We start from the raw sequence: 12,876 nt of genomic DNA on the forward strand, positions 1-12,876 counted from the left end.
CACCGCCTTGATAAATGTTTCGCGACGCGTCCGATTGATTTTATTTTCGGGGTTGCTATCTTTAAACCCATATCGGCGCATTTGCATCGTTTGTTTAGATGCTTTTGCATATCCCTATTGTACAATGGATCATCCAAACCCCCAGCCTCGGCGCCGAGACCCTCGCGCCCAATCTCCCGCTGAGTCCTCCTCCGATGAACTCGCCGCCGGCTCGGAGCATGACGAAGCTGAACGCCGACGAGCCAGCTGGACCCTGCAAAAGGCGTTCACCCCACAGCGCCCGAAGAAAACTAGCCGCCTCTACAGCGAGTCTGAGAGCCCTGACGAGTTAGCTGTGGACGCAGACGAATACTGGCGTTCCTCGCGCATGCGCAACCACCACCGGAGCCCCTCTCCCATCCGTGACGACAATTCACAGGGCGGTTCGGATGATCTCGCGGAAGATGATGTGGCTGGTTCAGACGAGAATCAGGCTGGTGATGCCGATGACTGGTCCGATCGTTCTGCGACGCCTGTTGCTCCGGTGCCTCCCAAGCCTGAGCATCTGAACTACAAGGAGAAGTTTGTGATGCGCGGTCACCTACGTGGAGTTTCGGCTGTGCAATTCTCACCTGATTGCTCTATGATTGCTAGTGCGGGTATATATTATGTCCATGGTCTAGCTACTACATAACTTGATAACTGACTTTGCACAATAGGTGCCGATGCAGCTGTTAGGGTCTGGGATACTGCGAGTGGCAGACTCATTCATGTCTTTGAGGGACATCTAGCTGGTATCTCCACCCTTGCCTGGGCCCCTGACGGCGTCTGGATCGCAACTGGTTCCGATGACAAAACAATTCGTTTCTGGAACGTGAACACTGTAAGAAACTCATTTGTCATTTTCTGTCCTAGGGCCTTTTACTGATACTTTGATACAGCTCAAAGCCCATACCAAGGTCTTTGATGGCCATCAAAACTACGTCTATCAAATGGCATTCGCACCGAAGGGTAACATCCTCGTCAGCGGTTCCTATGACGAGGCCGTGTTTATGTGGGACGTTCGCCGAGCACAAGTCATGCGCTCTCTTCCAGCCCACTCTGACCCTGTTTCCGGTATTGATGTTGTGCATGATGGAAGCCTAATCGCCTCATGCGCTCTGGATGGACTTATTCGTATCTGGGACACCCACAGCGGTCAGTGTCTCCGCACCCTAGTCATGGAAGACAACCCGCCTGCGACATGCGTCAAGTTCTCCCCTAACGGCAAATATGTCTTGGCCTGGACCCTGGACGGCTGCATTCGGATGTGGAATTATGTCCAGAGCCGCGTCCTCAAGACTTTCCAAGGCCATGTCAACAACAAATACAGCTTGTCGGGATGCTTCGGTACTTATGGGGCTGAAAACGTGCTCTACAACCAGCCCCTGTGCTTCGCCGTCAGCGGTAGCGAGGATGGCTCTATCCTCTTCTGGGATATTGTGAGCAAGGAAATTCTGCAGCGCCTCGATGGTCACTCGGGCTCTGTGCTTTGTGTTCACACGGGTACACTGAAGGGCAAGCGTATGGTTGTGAGCTGCGGAATAGACAAGACTGTTCGTCTGTGGGAAGAGGTAGATGAAAATGACCCTGGATCTGACGATGATGCGTTCAGCGATTCTGCCACTCCTACCCCTGAGTCACACTCGAAAAAGAGCTCCCCTGCGCATGATGCAGATGGAGATGATGCCATGACTGATGCATCCGCTGTGCCTTCCACTGCCGCCACCCCGGCCGAAGATGTGACGATGACATGAGCTTATCTTTGTCATTTATTTAGCGATTTTTCTTTGTTTCTGCATAGGCGGCTGCTTTTCGGGAAAAAGGAAAATACCCCGGCGTCCGGTGTTGTTCTCATGATGATATTCTCATATGGACAATTTGTGTTTCCCTGCTGCTTTGTTCAGCCTGGGCTCTTTCTATTATTATTATTTTCAATGACGCGACTTGATCTGGTTGATATTTGCGTTGCATTCCAACATGTGACATATGAGCGAATGTAATTATCCAGAGTCTAGTAATTGAATCTTTTACTTCTAACATTAACAGCAGAGCTTGGTAACTAAATCACATCTTCTAGGTCAGCCTACTCTTCCGCCAAAGTTCAAATTTCCCCTTTGTTTATAGAACGGCTGTATACTTTAGGATATTTTGGAACGTAGGCTCTATAAACAAGAAATGCCGCAAGGGAATCAAACCTACAAGACATGGACACAGTGTTTGAGAATGTACCGACTAGATTGAAAAAGCTCAAAACCAAATGCTGTATGAAAGCCAAATGTATATTGATCACTTGTCCTGTGAGTTCTATTAGATGCCTATTTATGGAATAGTGAGCCCCTGCTTTCTTTCTCTCCGCCTGGCATATCTAAGAGCGAATATAGTGAAGTACCAAACGTGACTGGGGTATGAAATTCCATCTTTCAACGTGACTGCATGAAGTAAAATAACTAGTTATTCAGGTCATATTTCATTATTGAGTCCACAGGAGCTGCAAAAATAACTCCATCTAAGTAGAGCATTTACCCCAAATGGCTATGATTTACCCATTTTCCGTCTAGGATTAGAAATGGGTCTATTCTGTTAGCATGTTGCCTGCAATTTCCACACTTTATCTGAGACCATTAGCATGATACAAGCAAGCTGCCCGGAAACAATGGCCAGACAAAGGATGCCGGAATCAAGCATTTCTATAGGTTATGGGATTGATGATACAGTAATTGATCACACTATATTATGGATGTTTCATCGGAACCAATTGTTCGCCGTGTATTAATCCTGCAATGAAGGTTTCATTCCAATGCTCTATGTTGTATAATTATCATGTATAACTTATGCTTGTCATGACATGCAGAATAAATCTGGTTGAATAATTGAGCAGACAACCTCCAAAGTAACGCGCAACGCCGAAAATCCCGGGGTATCTCTTTCAACAAGTCTAATTGCTGACGACTTGACTCGCTGTAGCAGATGCAGGATCTGAATCGCTGGGTACTAGACCAGATGCAAGATCACCAGCCCAGTCAGCAGAAGGTGTGTCATATGACTGAACCGATTGAGCCCCATCAACTTTTTTGGTAGCTCCTTTCCCAGCCAAAGAAGACCGAGCAGGGGTCTGTGTCTTCCTCAGCCCATCATCATTCAGAAACCGACGAAGCGACTCCTTGCCAACTTTATAATCCACTACCACAAGCAGTTCATCGTATGTGATTTGAGGGTTCGCATGAAAAGCCTCGCGGATTCGGGCTCGATCTTCGTCCTTCAGCTTTGACGGTCGGCCAGAGCGGGCTTGTGAGTGGTTATTGACACGATTGCTCTCTCGGAGAATGGTCGATTTGATGGTCGAGAGTGGGATGTGTGGGTATTCATTCTGGATCTGTTTGTAGGTCCATTTGGCTGTGGTTCTGAGCACACAGAGCCGGGTGCGAAGGAATGGATCGAGTTCGGCCCCACGTCGACGAGATCTTTTCTCAGGTTTATCTGGGATCTCGGGCTTATCGAGCCCCTCGGGCCCCATGGTAGCGAGCTTGTGCCTAGAGAAGGACGTGATGAGGGGGGCGGTGAAATGGAAGTCTTTGCTTGTCGGTCACAATGTGGTAGGCGGTGGGAATACCACATTTTCTGCCGGATACTCGGCTCTAATAGGAAGGTACGGAGTATATCTCCATCGTTGAAGAAGTCATGTTTTCGTTGTACAAATCACAGGCTATACATGGGATATCCTAGTAGAAATTATGCTTAACATTACGAATAGTCTGTGGTTCAATTTGCAACTATTATGTACTATTTCGGCGATAACATTATGTAGGAAACAAGACATTGAAAAAAGATCTATTGTAGTATCCGTACTATCTTGAACATAATGATTATCTCGAGCTTGCACGCTTGAATCATAAAGTCTTATGCCGTGCCGTAAAGGATAGGGACTTATAGACTACATTTATGTATTCTTACAATATTGAATTACCGACGGGATTAAGAGAAGCGTCTATGATTTATCTCGGGTTTTTTCTAACTATACTTACTACTCCGCACTTGGTATTTAACTCTCGAGTAGGAGGTTCTTTATGTTGCTTTCATTAATGGATTCTTTAGGTTGTAGTGGGTCTTCTTGGAGACGGGATCAGGCCCCTATTTTGTACAACATAGTTGCTCCATTTCATATCATCCCAGGGTTTGTTTACTGGTAACAATCAATCTGAAACCGTGAAATAATACTGAATCATTTACGGGGTAGATATAAATATCTGCTAAGCTTTTACGGATTACTCCACTGCTTTCTAGCAACAGGATGGGTACGGAGTACGGAATTATATACGGACAACGAATAAATACCGTGGAAGGAGGTCCGAGGCTGCTGTACTCCGTAGTGATAGTCGCAATAATTGGGGTGCCATACGCTGTGCTGTCAAAAGCGACAAGAATAGATCTCTGTGATTGAGAGTGGAACCCCAGCGCTTAGCCTTGTCTCACATTGATGATCGGGCCATAGGGTGAACCCACATAAGTCTCAAATTCTATGTTATACGTTCATACGGAGATGTGTAGGATTTCTAGTGCTCGGACTCGATTGGTGGCATGCAGTATGGCAAGATTTTCTCCAAGAACAGTGTGTATGTGTCCATCCAGAACCCTGTAAGGGTCCACTGTCTAGGACTGGGATTGTGCAAGGATCTTCGATCGGCGGTCCAGTTTTAAGCCCTACAGCTTTCTTCCATCAGGCTGCAAACCTGCCCCTCGCGGGGCACATCTCATACACAAGATGCACTAATAGGGATGTCCGATTCTTGAAGAAGCGGACCATAGATACGGAGTCTATACTCGGTCGTTATGTTTCGGTTCTGCAGGTACATACCGCTATCTCCGCCTTGCACCAGCATACTCCATACTCCGTAATAAAACATTGTTAATTTGAATGGTCGAATCATAATTCATCATAATTCGCACGCGCTAGGGGCAACTTGGCATCCCGTGTGGCTGGTGTGGCGTTGTTGTGCCTCGATTGGTGTGGAGGAATGCGTTCCATGGGTGTGGGCGACCGGGAGAACTTTAGCGCCACTCCTTCGGGTTACCTCCTAGGCTGGAACCATGGTTACATGAGTGGCAAACCTTGGGTCGGACGGTCTGGACGAAAGCTTTAAATATGAGCTTCCACTGTGTTGGTGTACTTCAACGCCTTTCCAGATCAGATTTGTGCAGGATTAAGATGATCGTTGGGAATAATAGAGACGGGATAATAACATGGGTAATGGCATTAAGATATAAATACCAAGCCGAATGGAAAATAGTAATATGCCGAGTGTTAGGTCTAGACTGAAACGGGAGGCCAATCAGTCTCAAAATTCAGGGGCCAAGTTGAGACTAATCGCAAAGTCGTAATCTACGAGACTTCCCTCTCTTTTCTTCTTTCACAGATCATCGCATTGAGAGAGGGGGAATTCCATTCACTAATCTCCAGTCGCTTCCCCTACCACCCTCCTTCACCGTCTCTCGTTCACTTGTTTGCAGCTCCTGGTTGCTCGAAAACCAGTGTCTCACAGCCGCCTCGTCCTTGCGACCCTCTCGACTCATTTATTATTATTATTATCTTTGTATTTCTTTCGCGGGTTGATCCTGCCTTTCCTTTGGAATTTTCCCCCCTGTGACTTACCTACAGTCGCTCCACATATCCTTACAACCCGTCCGATCATCGCGCCAGTCGATCCCCTCCATCCTTGATGACTACGCGCCTCCTTGGCTCAAACCGTTAGATTTAGATTGGTATCACCTATCAAACATCAATTGTGCTTGGCCAACATGCAGAACTTCATCTGGGCTCTGCTAGGCCTGGCCATGGTGCCTCAAGCCCTGGCAAGCGACGTCCTATCTACGGACGGATTCGACCTATGCATGACCGATTCGGCAATCAACGTCCAAAAGATGGATGTTACCTACACTCGTTCTACTGGAGTAGTTGTCTTCGACTTGGCTGGTACCAACGCGATGGAACAGAATGTGTCGGCGACTATCACCGTCACTGCCTATGGCAGCCAACTCTACAGTAAAGAATTTGATCCCTGCGGCGATGACATTCATGTCGCGGAACTCTGCCCCGTCCCCAAGGGTTCTTTCAAGGCCACTGGGTCCATGGACGTCCCGTCCGCATATGCCAGTCAAATCCCTGGTATCGCATTCACCATGCCCGACTTGGATGGTCAGGCCAAGCTTGTCCTGAAATCCAAGCAAAGCCAGAGCAACCTGGCGTGCATTCAGTCGGAACTGACTAACGGCCACACCACCAACGTCGCTGCGGTCAAATACGTCTCGGCAGGCATTGCGGCAGGCGCTCTGGCACTGAGCGGTGTCTCTGCCATCGGCTCGGCGGGAACTGTTGGATCACCGTCCTCCAGCCCTGGATTTGGCGATGTAATGGGCTGGTTCCATTCCATGGCCACCAACGGCATGCTTAGTGTCGCCTACCCCTCCGTCTATCGCAGCTTCTCCTCCAACTTCATGTGGAGTACTGGTATGATCCCTTGGCCTGGTCTGATGAAGTCCATCGACCAATTTCGGGCGGCCACAGGTGGTAACTTGACCGATGAAAGCTATGAGTTCTTGTTGAATTCCTCCACGACGCAAAGTAGCTCATCCTCCACCAACACAACGAAACGGAGCTGGGAGTACACCATCCAATTCGGCGAGATGGTTGCTCGCTCGGTTGACACTTCTACTGATGCTAGTGTTTCGAACAGCTCAAGCACTGAAAGTACATCTACCAGCAAAATCACCGACCTGAAGCAAGTCGCTGAAGAACTGATGGTCCCTTCTGCCGATGTTTTCATGACTATCCTCGTGATCTTCGCCATCGTTATCGCGGTGGTTGTCGTCGGTATTCTTTTAATGAAGGTCATCCTGGAACTGTGGGCGCTGTATGGAAACTTCCCTAACAAGCTGTCTGACTTCCGGAAGGATTATTGGGGCATGATGGCACGGACAATCACCAACATGATCCTCGTGCTATACAGTATCTGGGTGCTATACTGTGTCTACCAACTTCGAAAGGGTGACTCGTGGGCAGCAAAGCTGCTAGCAGCTATAACCCTCTCTCTATTCACGGCGCTTCTTCTCTTCTTTGCTATTCGCATTGTTTACATGGCTCGCAAGTACAAGAAGGCCGAGGGAGATACCTCCCGCCTGTACGAAGATAAAGAAACCTGGAAAAAATACAGTCTGTTCTACGATAACTACAAGAAGGACTTCTGGTGGATCTTCATCCCCGTCATTATGTACGCATTGGTCAAGGGCTGCATCATCGCAGGTGGCGAGGGCCACGGTCTGTTCCAAAGCGCCGGCCAGCTTGCCTGCGAAGTCCTTCTGTTGGGACTCTTGGTGTGGAGCCGCCCATATGCCACCAAGGCATCACTGGGCATCAACATCGCCGTTCAGGTCATCCGTGTTCTGTCCATTGCTTGCGTTCTGGTCTTCGTTGAAGAGCTCGGCATGTCTCAAACAACAAAGACCGTCACCGGCATTGTCCTCATTGTCGTACAGTCTACTCTCACTGCTGTCCTCGCTATCCTCATTGCAGTCAACGCCTTCATCAGCTGCTACCGTGAGAACCCACATGCTAAGCGGAGAAGAGAAGCTGGTAAGTCAAAGCGACGTCCCATCCCATCATGTCCATTTACTAACCGTCCCTTTCTTATAGAAAAAGCAAACCGCGACATTGACGACCTCACTCCCCTAGACGCCCGGGACTCGCTCCTCATGGAACACCCACAGCGCAAGCAATACGCCGAGATGAGCAACTTCAACTTCACCGGCCCCTACCAGACCTACAGAGACGAGCCCAAGCGGGCCGGATCACCTGGTAACACCGAACGCGACCGCCTAGTCAATAACGACTACGGCGTGGCGCACGCGCGCAGCTCAAGCCCCGACAGCCGCCACTCGCGAAGCTCTCTCGAAGGCCGTCGTCCTGCAGCCCCGGGCTACGGGATGGCATATTAAAAAAATGAAATAAAAACCAATAAAAAACAACCAACGAAGGGCGTCACAGGCTTGATATGACGTTACAATTCTTTTCTCTCTCTCTCTCTCTCTCTCTCTCTCCCTCTCTCTCTCCCATGTTTCTCACCTTTCTTCTCGATATTCTTGGATCGGGCACGCGCGCTGTGGCTTGGGAGTTACTTTTTTTTGACGGATTTTAGCGTGCTTGAAAATGGCGGCTGGGAATTTACTGGTCTTCCCGCCTTTAGATGCATCTTCTTGTGTGATATCACTTTCATTCTTTCTTTTATCTTGTCTTCATACATACCTCATTCATTACCATGTTTACCATCTATCATTTTATATTACCGCTTGCAATTGATGAGCATTTCTCCATGTTGGATTTCCGAAGAATCATTTTGTGGTCATAGTCTTGTAATCCTGATGAGACGAGTACATTGCGGCCAATGGATCTCTTATGATTGACTACTATATATATTGTTGGAAAACAGTCCCAACCACAGTCCGAGGTTGAGTTCGAGTATGCTATCCTTCTCGGTATAAAGTATTCAAACATAATCTCATGTACTTAAGCACTATATATAACTTGGATTCCTTAGATGACACAAAGATATAGACAGAAACATGGGAATGCATGGTGGAAGCGATAAGAGTGAGGGGAGTCATATATCTGAACAGGCTCGTGAAGAAGTCCCTTTGTACTCCCTGATAGTACATTTCCCTTCAGATGTTGGAAATTCGGTGTTCAGGTATATGACAATGCCTAGCAAACCTCCTAAGAGATCCGTGAACTGGTTGAACGATGCCAACTGGCAATCATCTGAGTCACGTGGATTGCGTGGCCCTATCTGAAAGACAACCCATGAAATCAATGTGATCACCACGCTATAAAAAGGAGTATTCTGTGCTCAAAAGCATATGGAAATTCATCCCCGAGTACCGATTGGTTCGAGACAGTAGCTTGAATATTCAAAATAGCTCTGGTTTGGTTGGCGACTGTCGCGCTGGCCACGCATAAATAAGTCACCTATCATGCATGGCTGGGGAGTCTTATCGACCATTTTTATTTAATCCATCAATCGCTCTTCGCCTCCGCCCTTTGACCTCCACCTACGGGACCATTTACAACGGAACTTGAATGAACACTTTCGGCTTTTGATTGTGAGGCTAACTCCACAAGACAAAGTAGTGTATCACCGAGCCCGAACAAGAGTTGAAGACTCGCTTTCACCGATCACCGAACAATTCCCTTCCCGCTTATCACGGATAACCTCGACCCAGGTTGATTCTCAAACGTCAGCGCCCCCGAACAAAAGCACGAAAGCACCGGACCAGATAACCTTAGAGTGAAGTCAAAGGGTATGGAAATTGTCAATACAACCAGCTCGCAGGGTTTCCACGTCACCTTGGCGGCTGGCGGCCACGCAATTAACAATCCATGAGGCCCAAAATCGCTGGCCTCAGGTAAAAAAAGACTTAGAAAACACATAAAAGAAACGAAATCGTATCTGAAACGAGAAGCGACTAGATGCATCATTTGAAGGAGCAACAACGACACTTTAGCGCTGGTAAGGGTGGAAGGTACGGTGTCCACCTCGGCCGCCGCCACGGTAGTTCGCACCAGGCTTGCCGGCGTTGCGGGGTCCAGTGGGAGCATTGGCGGGAGCAGTGCTCTGGGGCTGAGGAGTGGTTCCTGTTTGAGAGACGGGTTAGTTGATGTGCGCAAATAAAGTAGGAATGGAAAGGAATTGAGATGAAAGGGACACAATATGCAAAGACTCGTAAGAATCACATACCACTACCCGAACTTCCCATGCGTCTCATACCTGCTGGTCCAGTCGGAACGTGAGGTTGAGGAACTTCATCGTACATACCCTCCCACGAGGTTGGGCCACCCTGCTGCTGGTAAGGCGAGAAGCCGCGAGGATCCATCGAGCGGCTGATCTGCTGCTGTTCATACTTCTGCTGCTCGAAGGCGATCTGCTCGGTCGCGTTGTATCCAGGTCCAGTCTGTCCTCTGGCTGAGTTTGGAGTTCCGTTGTTGTAGTTAGCGGCCATGGCAACGGCATTGGGGACAGGGCTAGCGGAATCGCTGGCAGGACCGCCGGCAGCAACGGCTTGGTTGGGCTGCATCATGGCCGGGTTCATCATGTTGGGCATAGCCTGCTGGGAGCCAGGACTCTGAGGGCCGGGGCTCATAGCACCTTGCTGGGCACCCATTTGCTGTTGCTGCTGCTGACGCATCTGCATCTGCTGCACTTGTTGCATCTGGGCCATCATAGCGGGGTTCATGTTCATAGCGCCCATGTTCATACCAGGCATTCCTCCCTGACCGGCCATCTGATGCTGCATCATGGTAAAGTACTGCTGCATGCGTTGCCAGTATTGGGCCATCATTTGAGGAGTCATCGAACTACCCTGTCCCTGCTGAGGGGCTTGCTGCTGACCTCCATCGTTCTGGTTTTGGTCGCGGTATCCTCCGTTGCGGTGGCCTCCGCGTTGATCATTGTTGTCACGCAGGTTGCCACGGGGCTGGGCCTTCTTGACCTCAATTGGCTTGCCCAGAATCTCAAGAGGACGGGAGAGAGCCTTCTCAACGGCAGCATCGCCGTCGAAGGTGACGAAACCGAATCCACGGGGCCGTCCGGTGTCCTTGTCCATCATAAGAGTGGCATCCACAACACGGCCAAACTGCATGAAGAATTGCTTAAAGTCCTGCTCGGTAGCCTCCTGGCTAACACCACCAACGAAAATCTTGGAAGTCTTCTCCTGTTCGTCACGAGGAATAGCACGCTTAGGATCGATCTTTGATGTGGTCAGTAACAGTTCACTTTGTTTGTCCCAATTGCGAGGTGATGCTTACAATCTTTCCATCCAGATAATGCTCCTTCACCATCACGGTATTGACAGTCTTAGCGTCGCGGAAAGTCAAAAATCCAAAGCCACGAGAGCGTCCAGTGGCGCTATCTCGCATGACAGTGCACTCTTGCACCTCACCGAACTGAGAGAAGTAGTCACGGAGGGATTCTAAATGAAGTTCAAGATATGTCAGCTATATGATACATTTACCGTGTAAGAAAGATAGATTTACCGTCTGTAGTTTCCCAGTTCAGACCACCGATGAACATCTTTCTAACCACGTGTTGTCCTCGGTTAGCGACTGTTCATGAAAATGAAAGAGCAAATGTCCGGACCAATTATGATCGGCGAACGACAGGATGTAATGTGGTAGGGTAAAGGAAGTAAATGAACGTGAAAAGGTAAGGGGAGGTAGTGCTATTCATGGGCTATTCGAGTGCACGAAAAGCCTCGCTATTCTGGGCACAACGGCCCTGGAACAAGCAGCGCACGTGCTTGGCCGGTACGTGATCTTTGTGCCTCGTAGTCACTGTCAATGTATACTTGTATGGTCTTGAGCAATTTTGATGTTCATGACAGGGATTTAACGTCAAGCCCACTGGTTTACATGGGCCTGGATGCAGAATTCATGTCCTTCTCTTTCTGGATTTCTCAAGCCGGAGACAGGCGAGATGAGAAGCGAGGAGGTGCAAGTATTTCAGTCGTAAAAAGTGAATTGTCACTGTCTGTCTGTCTGACTCGTGAAAACCTTTGCCTTGTCTAACACAGAGTCTCAAGCTAGATAGCTACTTCTTGCTCTGCCCTATCAAGGTATATCGACAGGAAACTATATAGTATCGGCTGTACTATATATGAATCGTTTGTGACAAAGGTCCATGGTTGGGGTGTGGTTGATTCACGCAAGAAATTGTCTTGATCAAGGGTCCCAGGCGATATTTCTTTCGAGCCTCTGCTTGATTCCGTGTAGCAAATGCTGGAGCACTCCCAATATGATCTGTAGATCACCCTTGGTAGACGTTGGTGGTTGTGCGAATGGGTCCCTCGAACAGACGTCTTGATGGTCGCCGAGCCCGCAGTTTGTTCTCCCTCATTTCCAAGGTTGAAAACGCGTGCGCCGTCAACCAACCGGTGGACTTTTCCTCAAACAGCCAACAGCCCACATCCCAGAGAGATTTTAACCCGCAGATAGGAGACTCCTTCCGGCACCCAGACTTAACCCATGAATAGCAATTGCGCGACCCAGGCCTGTACTGACGAGGTAAAGCCCAAAACCAGACGGATACATGCAGTTGGGGTAGAGTTCGAACATGAAAATGCAAAAGAAACGCAATTAGTGGACTTACCCGTCTTCTTTAATTCCTGTTCCGTGAGACTCGGTCTCGGCAGGAGGGGGTGCCTGGCTAGTGGCAGGGGCACCATAAGCATTTCCAGAACCATTGTGGTAACCCGGGTCAAATTCCGAAGGCTGACTAGGGTGCGATTCGTATGTGCCAACAGGGTCAGGTCTGAAATCCTGAGCAGAGTCTCCAGTGGTAGCCAAGTTGGTCGCGCCTAGATCAGTAGGCTTGGGCGCCTCGACTGCAGTGGTACGATTGGTGGAATCATCAGCGTCGTAGCTATGAAAGAAGCCTGATTAGAATTTCATTATTCAAGGTAAAGTGAAGTAGAAAACATACAGATCAGCGAAGAGATCATCTCCATCCTCAGGGTCAGCCATGATTAAATAGTGAGCGTTGAATAAAGCAAAAGCAGAGATAGTCGCGGAAACGCGTGTAGCCTTAGTAAATCAGAGAGCAAAATTCAAAGTAACTGGACAGCGAAAAGCTGAGAGCAGGCGGAAGAAGAAGTTAGGAAGTCCAGCACCGCGGGAGTTCAAGCGCATTGCTTACATAATGCGTTCTTCACGCCGGAGTCGGGGCGAAAGCTAGGCACTTGGTATCTAGATGTGGTTAGAACCTACAATATTAGTTTGATTTGCTTTTCAACTCGAGTTTGCCTAGGTATTACTCC

General features: G+C 48.7%; 4 protein-coding genes across 4 annotated transcripts; 2 read left to right on the plus strand and 2 right to left on the minus strand.

The window, feature by feature from the left end:
• Nucleotides 1-124: 124 nt before the first annotated feature.
• On the plus strand, nucleotides 125-1,775 carry LCP9604111_8197 (WD40 repeat domain-containing protein; the record flags this gene model as incomplete). The annotated part of the gene is made up of 3 exons (XM_039076313.1): nucleotides 125-638; nucleotides 699-862; nucleotides 921-1,775. The coding sequence occupies 3 exons, from the start codon at nucleotides 125-127 to the stop codon at nucleotides 1,773-1,775; spliced, it is 1,533 nt and encodes a 510-aa protein (XP_038925776.1).
• A 1,181-nt stretch (nucleotides 1,776-2,956) lies between these two features.
• Nucleotides 2,957-3,535, minus strand: LCP9604111_8198 (helix-turn-helix domain-containing protein; the record flags this gene model as incomplete). Its single annotated transcript, XM_039076314.1, has 1 exon — nucleotides 2,957-3,535. The coding sequence occupies one exon, from the start codon at nucleotides 3,533-3,535 to the stop codon at nucleotides 2,957-2,959; it is 579 nt and encodes a 192-aa protein (XP_038925777.1).
• Nucleotides 3,536-5,814: 2,279 nt separating this feature from the next.
• LCP9604111_8199 (transient receptor potential ion channel family protein) lies at nucleotides 5,815-8,007 on the plus strand (the record flags this gene model as incomplete). Its single annotated transcript, XM_039076315.1, has 2 exons — nucleotides 5,815-7,645; nucleotides 7,706-8,007. 2 exons carry the CDS (start codon nucleotides 5,815-5,817, stop codon nucleotides 8,005-8,007), a joined length of 2,133 nt encoding a protein of 710 aa, XP_038925778.1.
• A 1,559-nt stretch (nucleotides 8,008-9,566) lies between these two features.
• LCP9604111_8200 (uncharacterized protein) lies at nucleotides 9,567-12,583 on the minus strand (the record flags this gene model as incomplete). The annotated part of the gene is made up of 6 exons (XM_039076318.1): nucleotides 9,567-9,700; nucleotides 9,804-10,812; nucleotides 10,871-11,034; nucleotides 11,099-11,139; nucleotides 12,210-12,482; nucleotides 12,543-12,583. 6 exons carry the CDS (start codon nucleotides 12,581-12,583, stop codon nucleotides 9,567-9,569), a joined length of 1,662 nt encoding a protein of 553 aa, XP_038925779.1.
• Between the last annotated feature and the right edge of the window lie 293 nt (nucleotides 12,584-12,876).

Source organism: Penicillium roqueforti (genome assembly GCF_015533775.1).
Source record: "Penicillium roqueforti strain LCP96 04111 chromosome Unknown scaffold_30, whole genome shotgun sequence".
NCBI classification, from domain to species: Eukaryota; Fungi; Ascomycota; class Eurotiomycetes; order Eurotiales; family Aspergillaceae; genus Penicillium; species Penicillium roqueforti.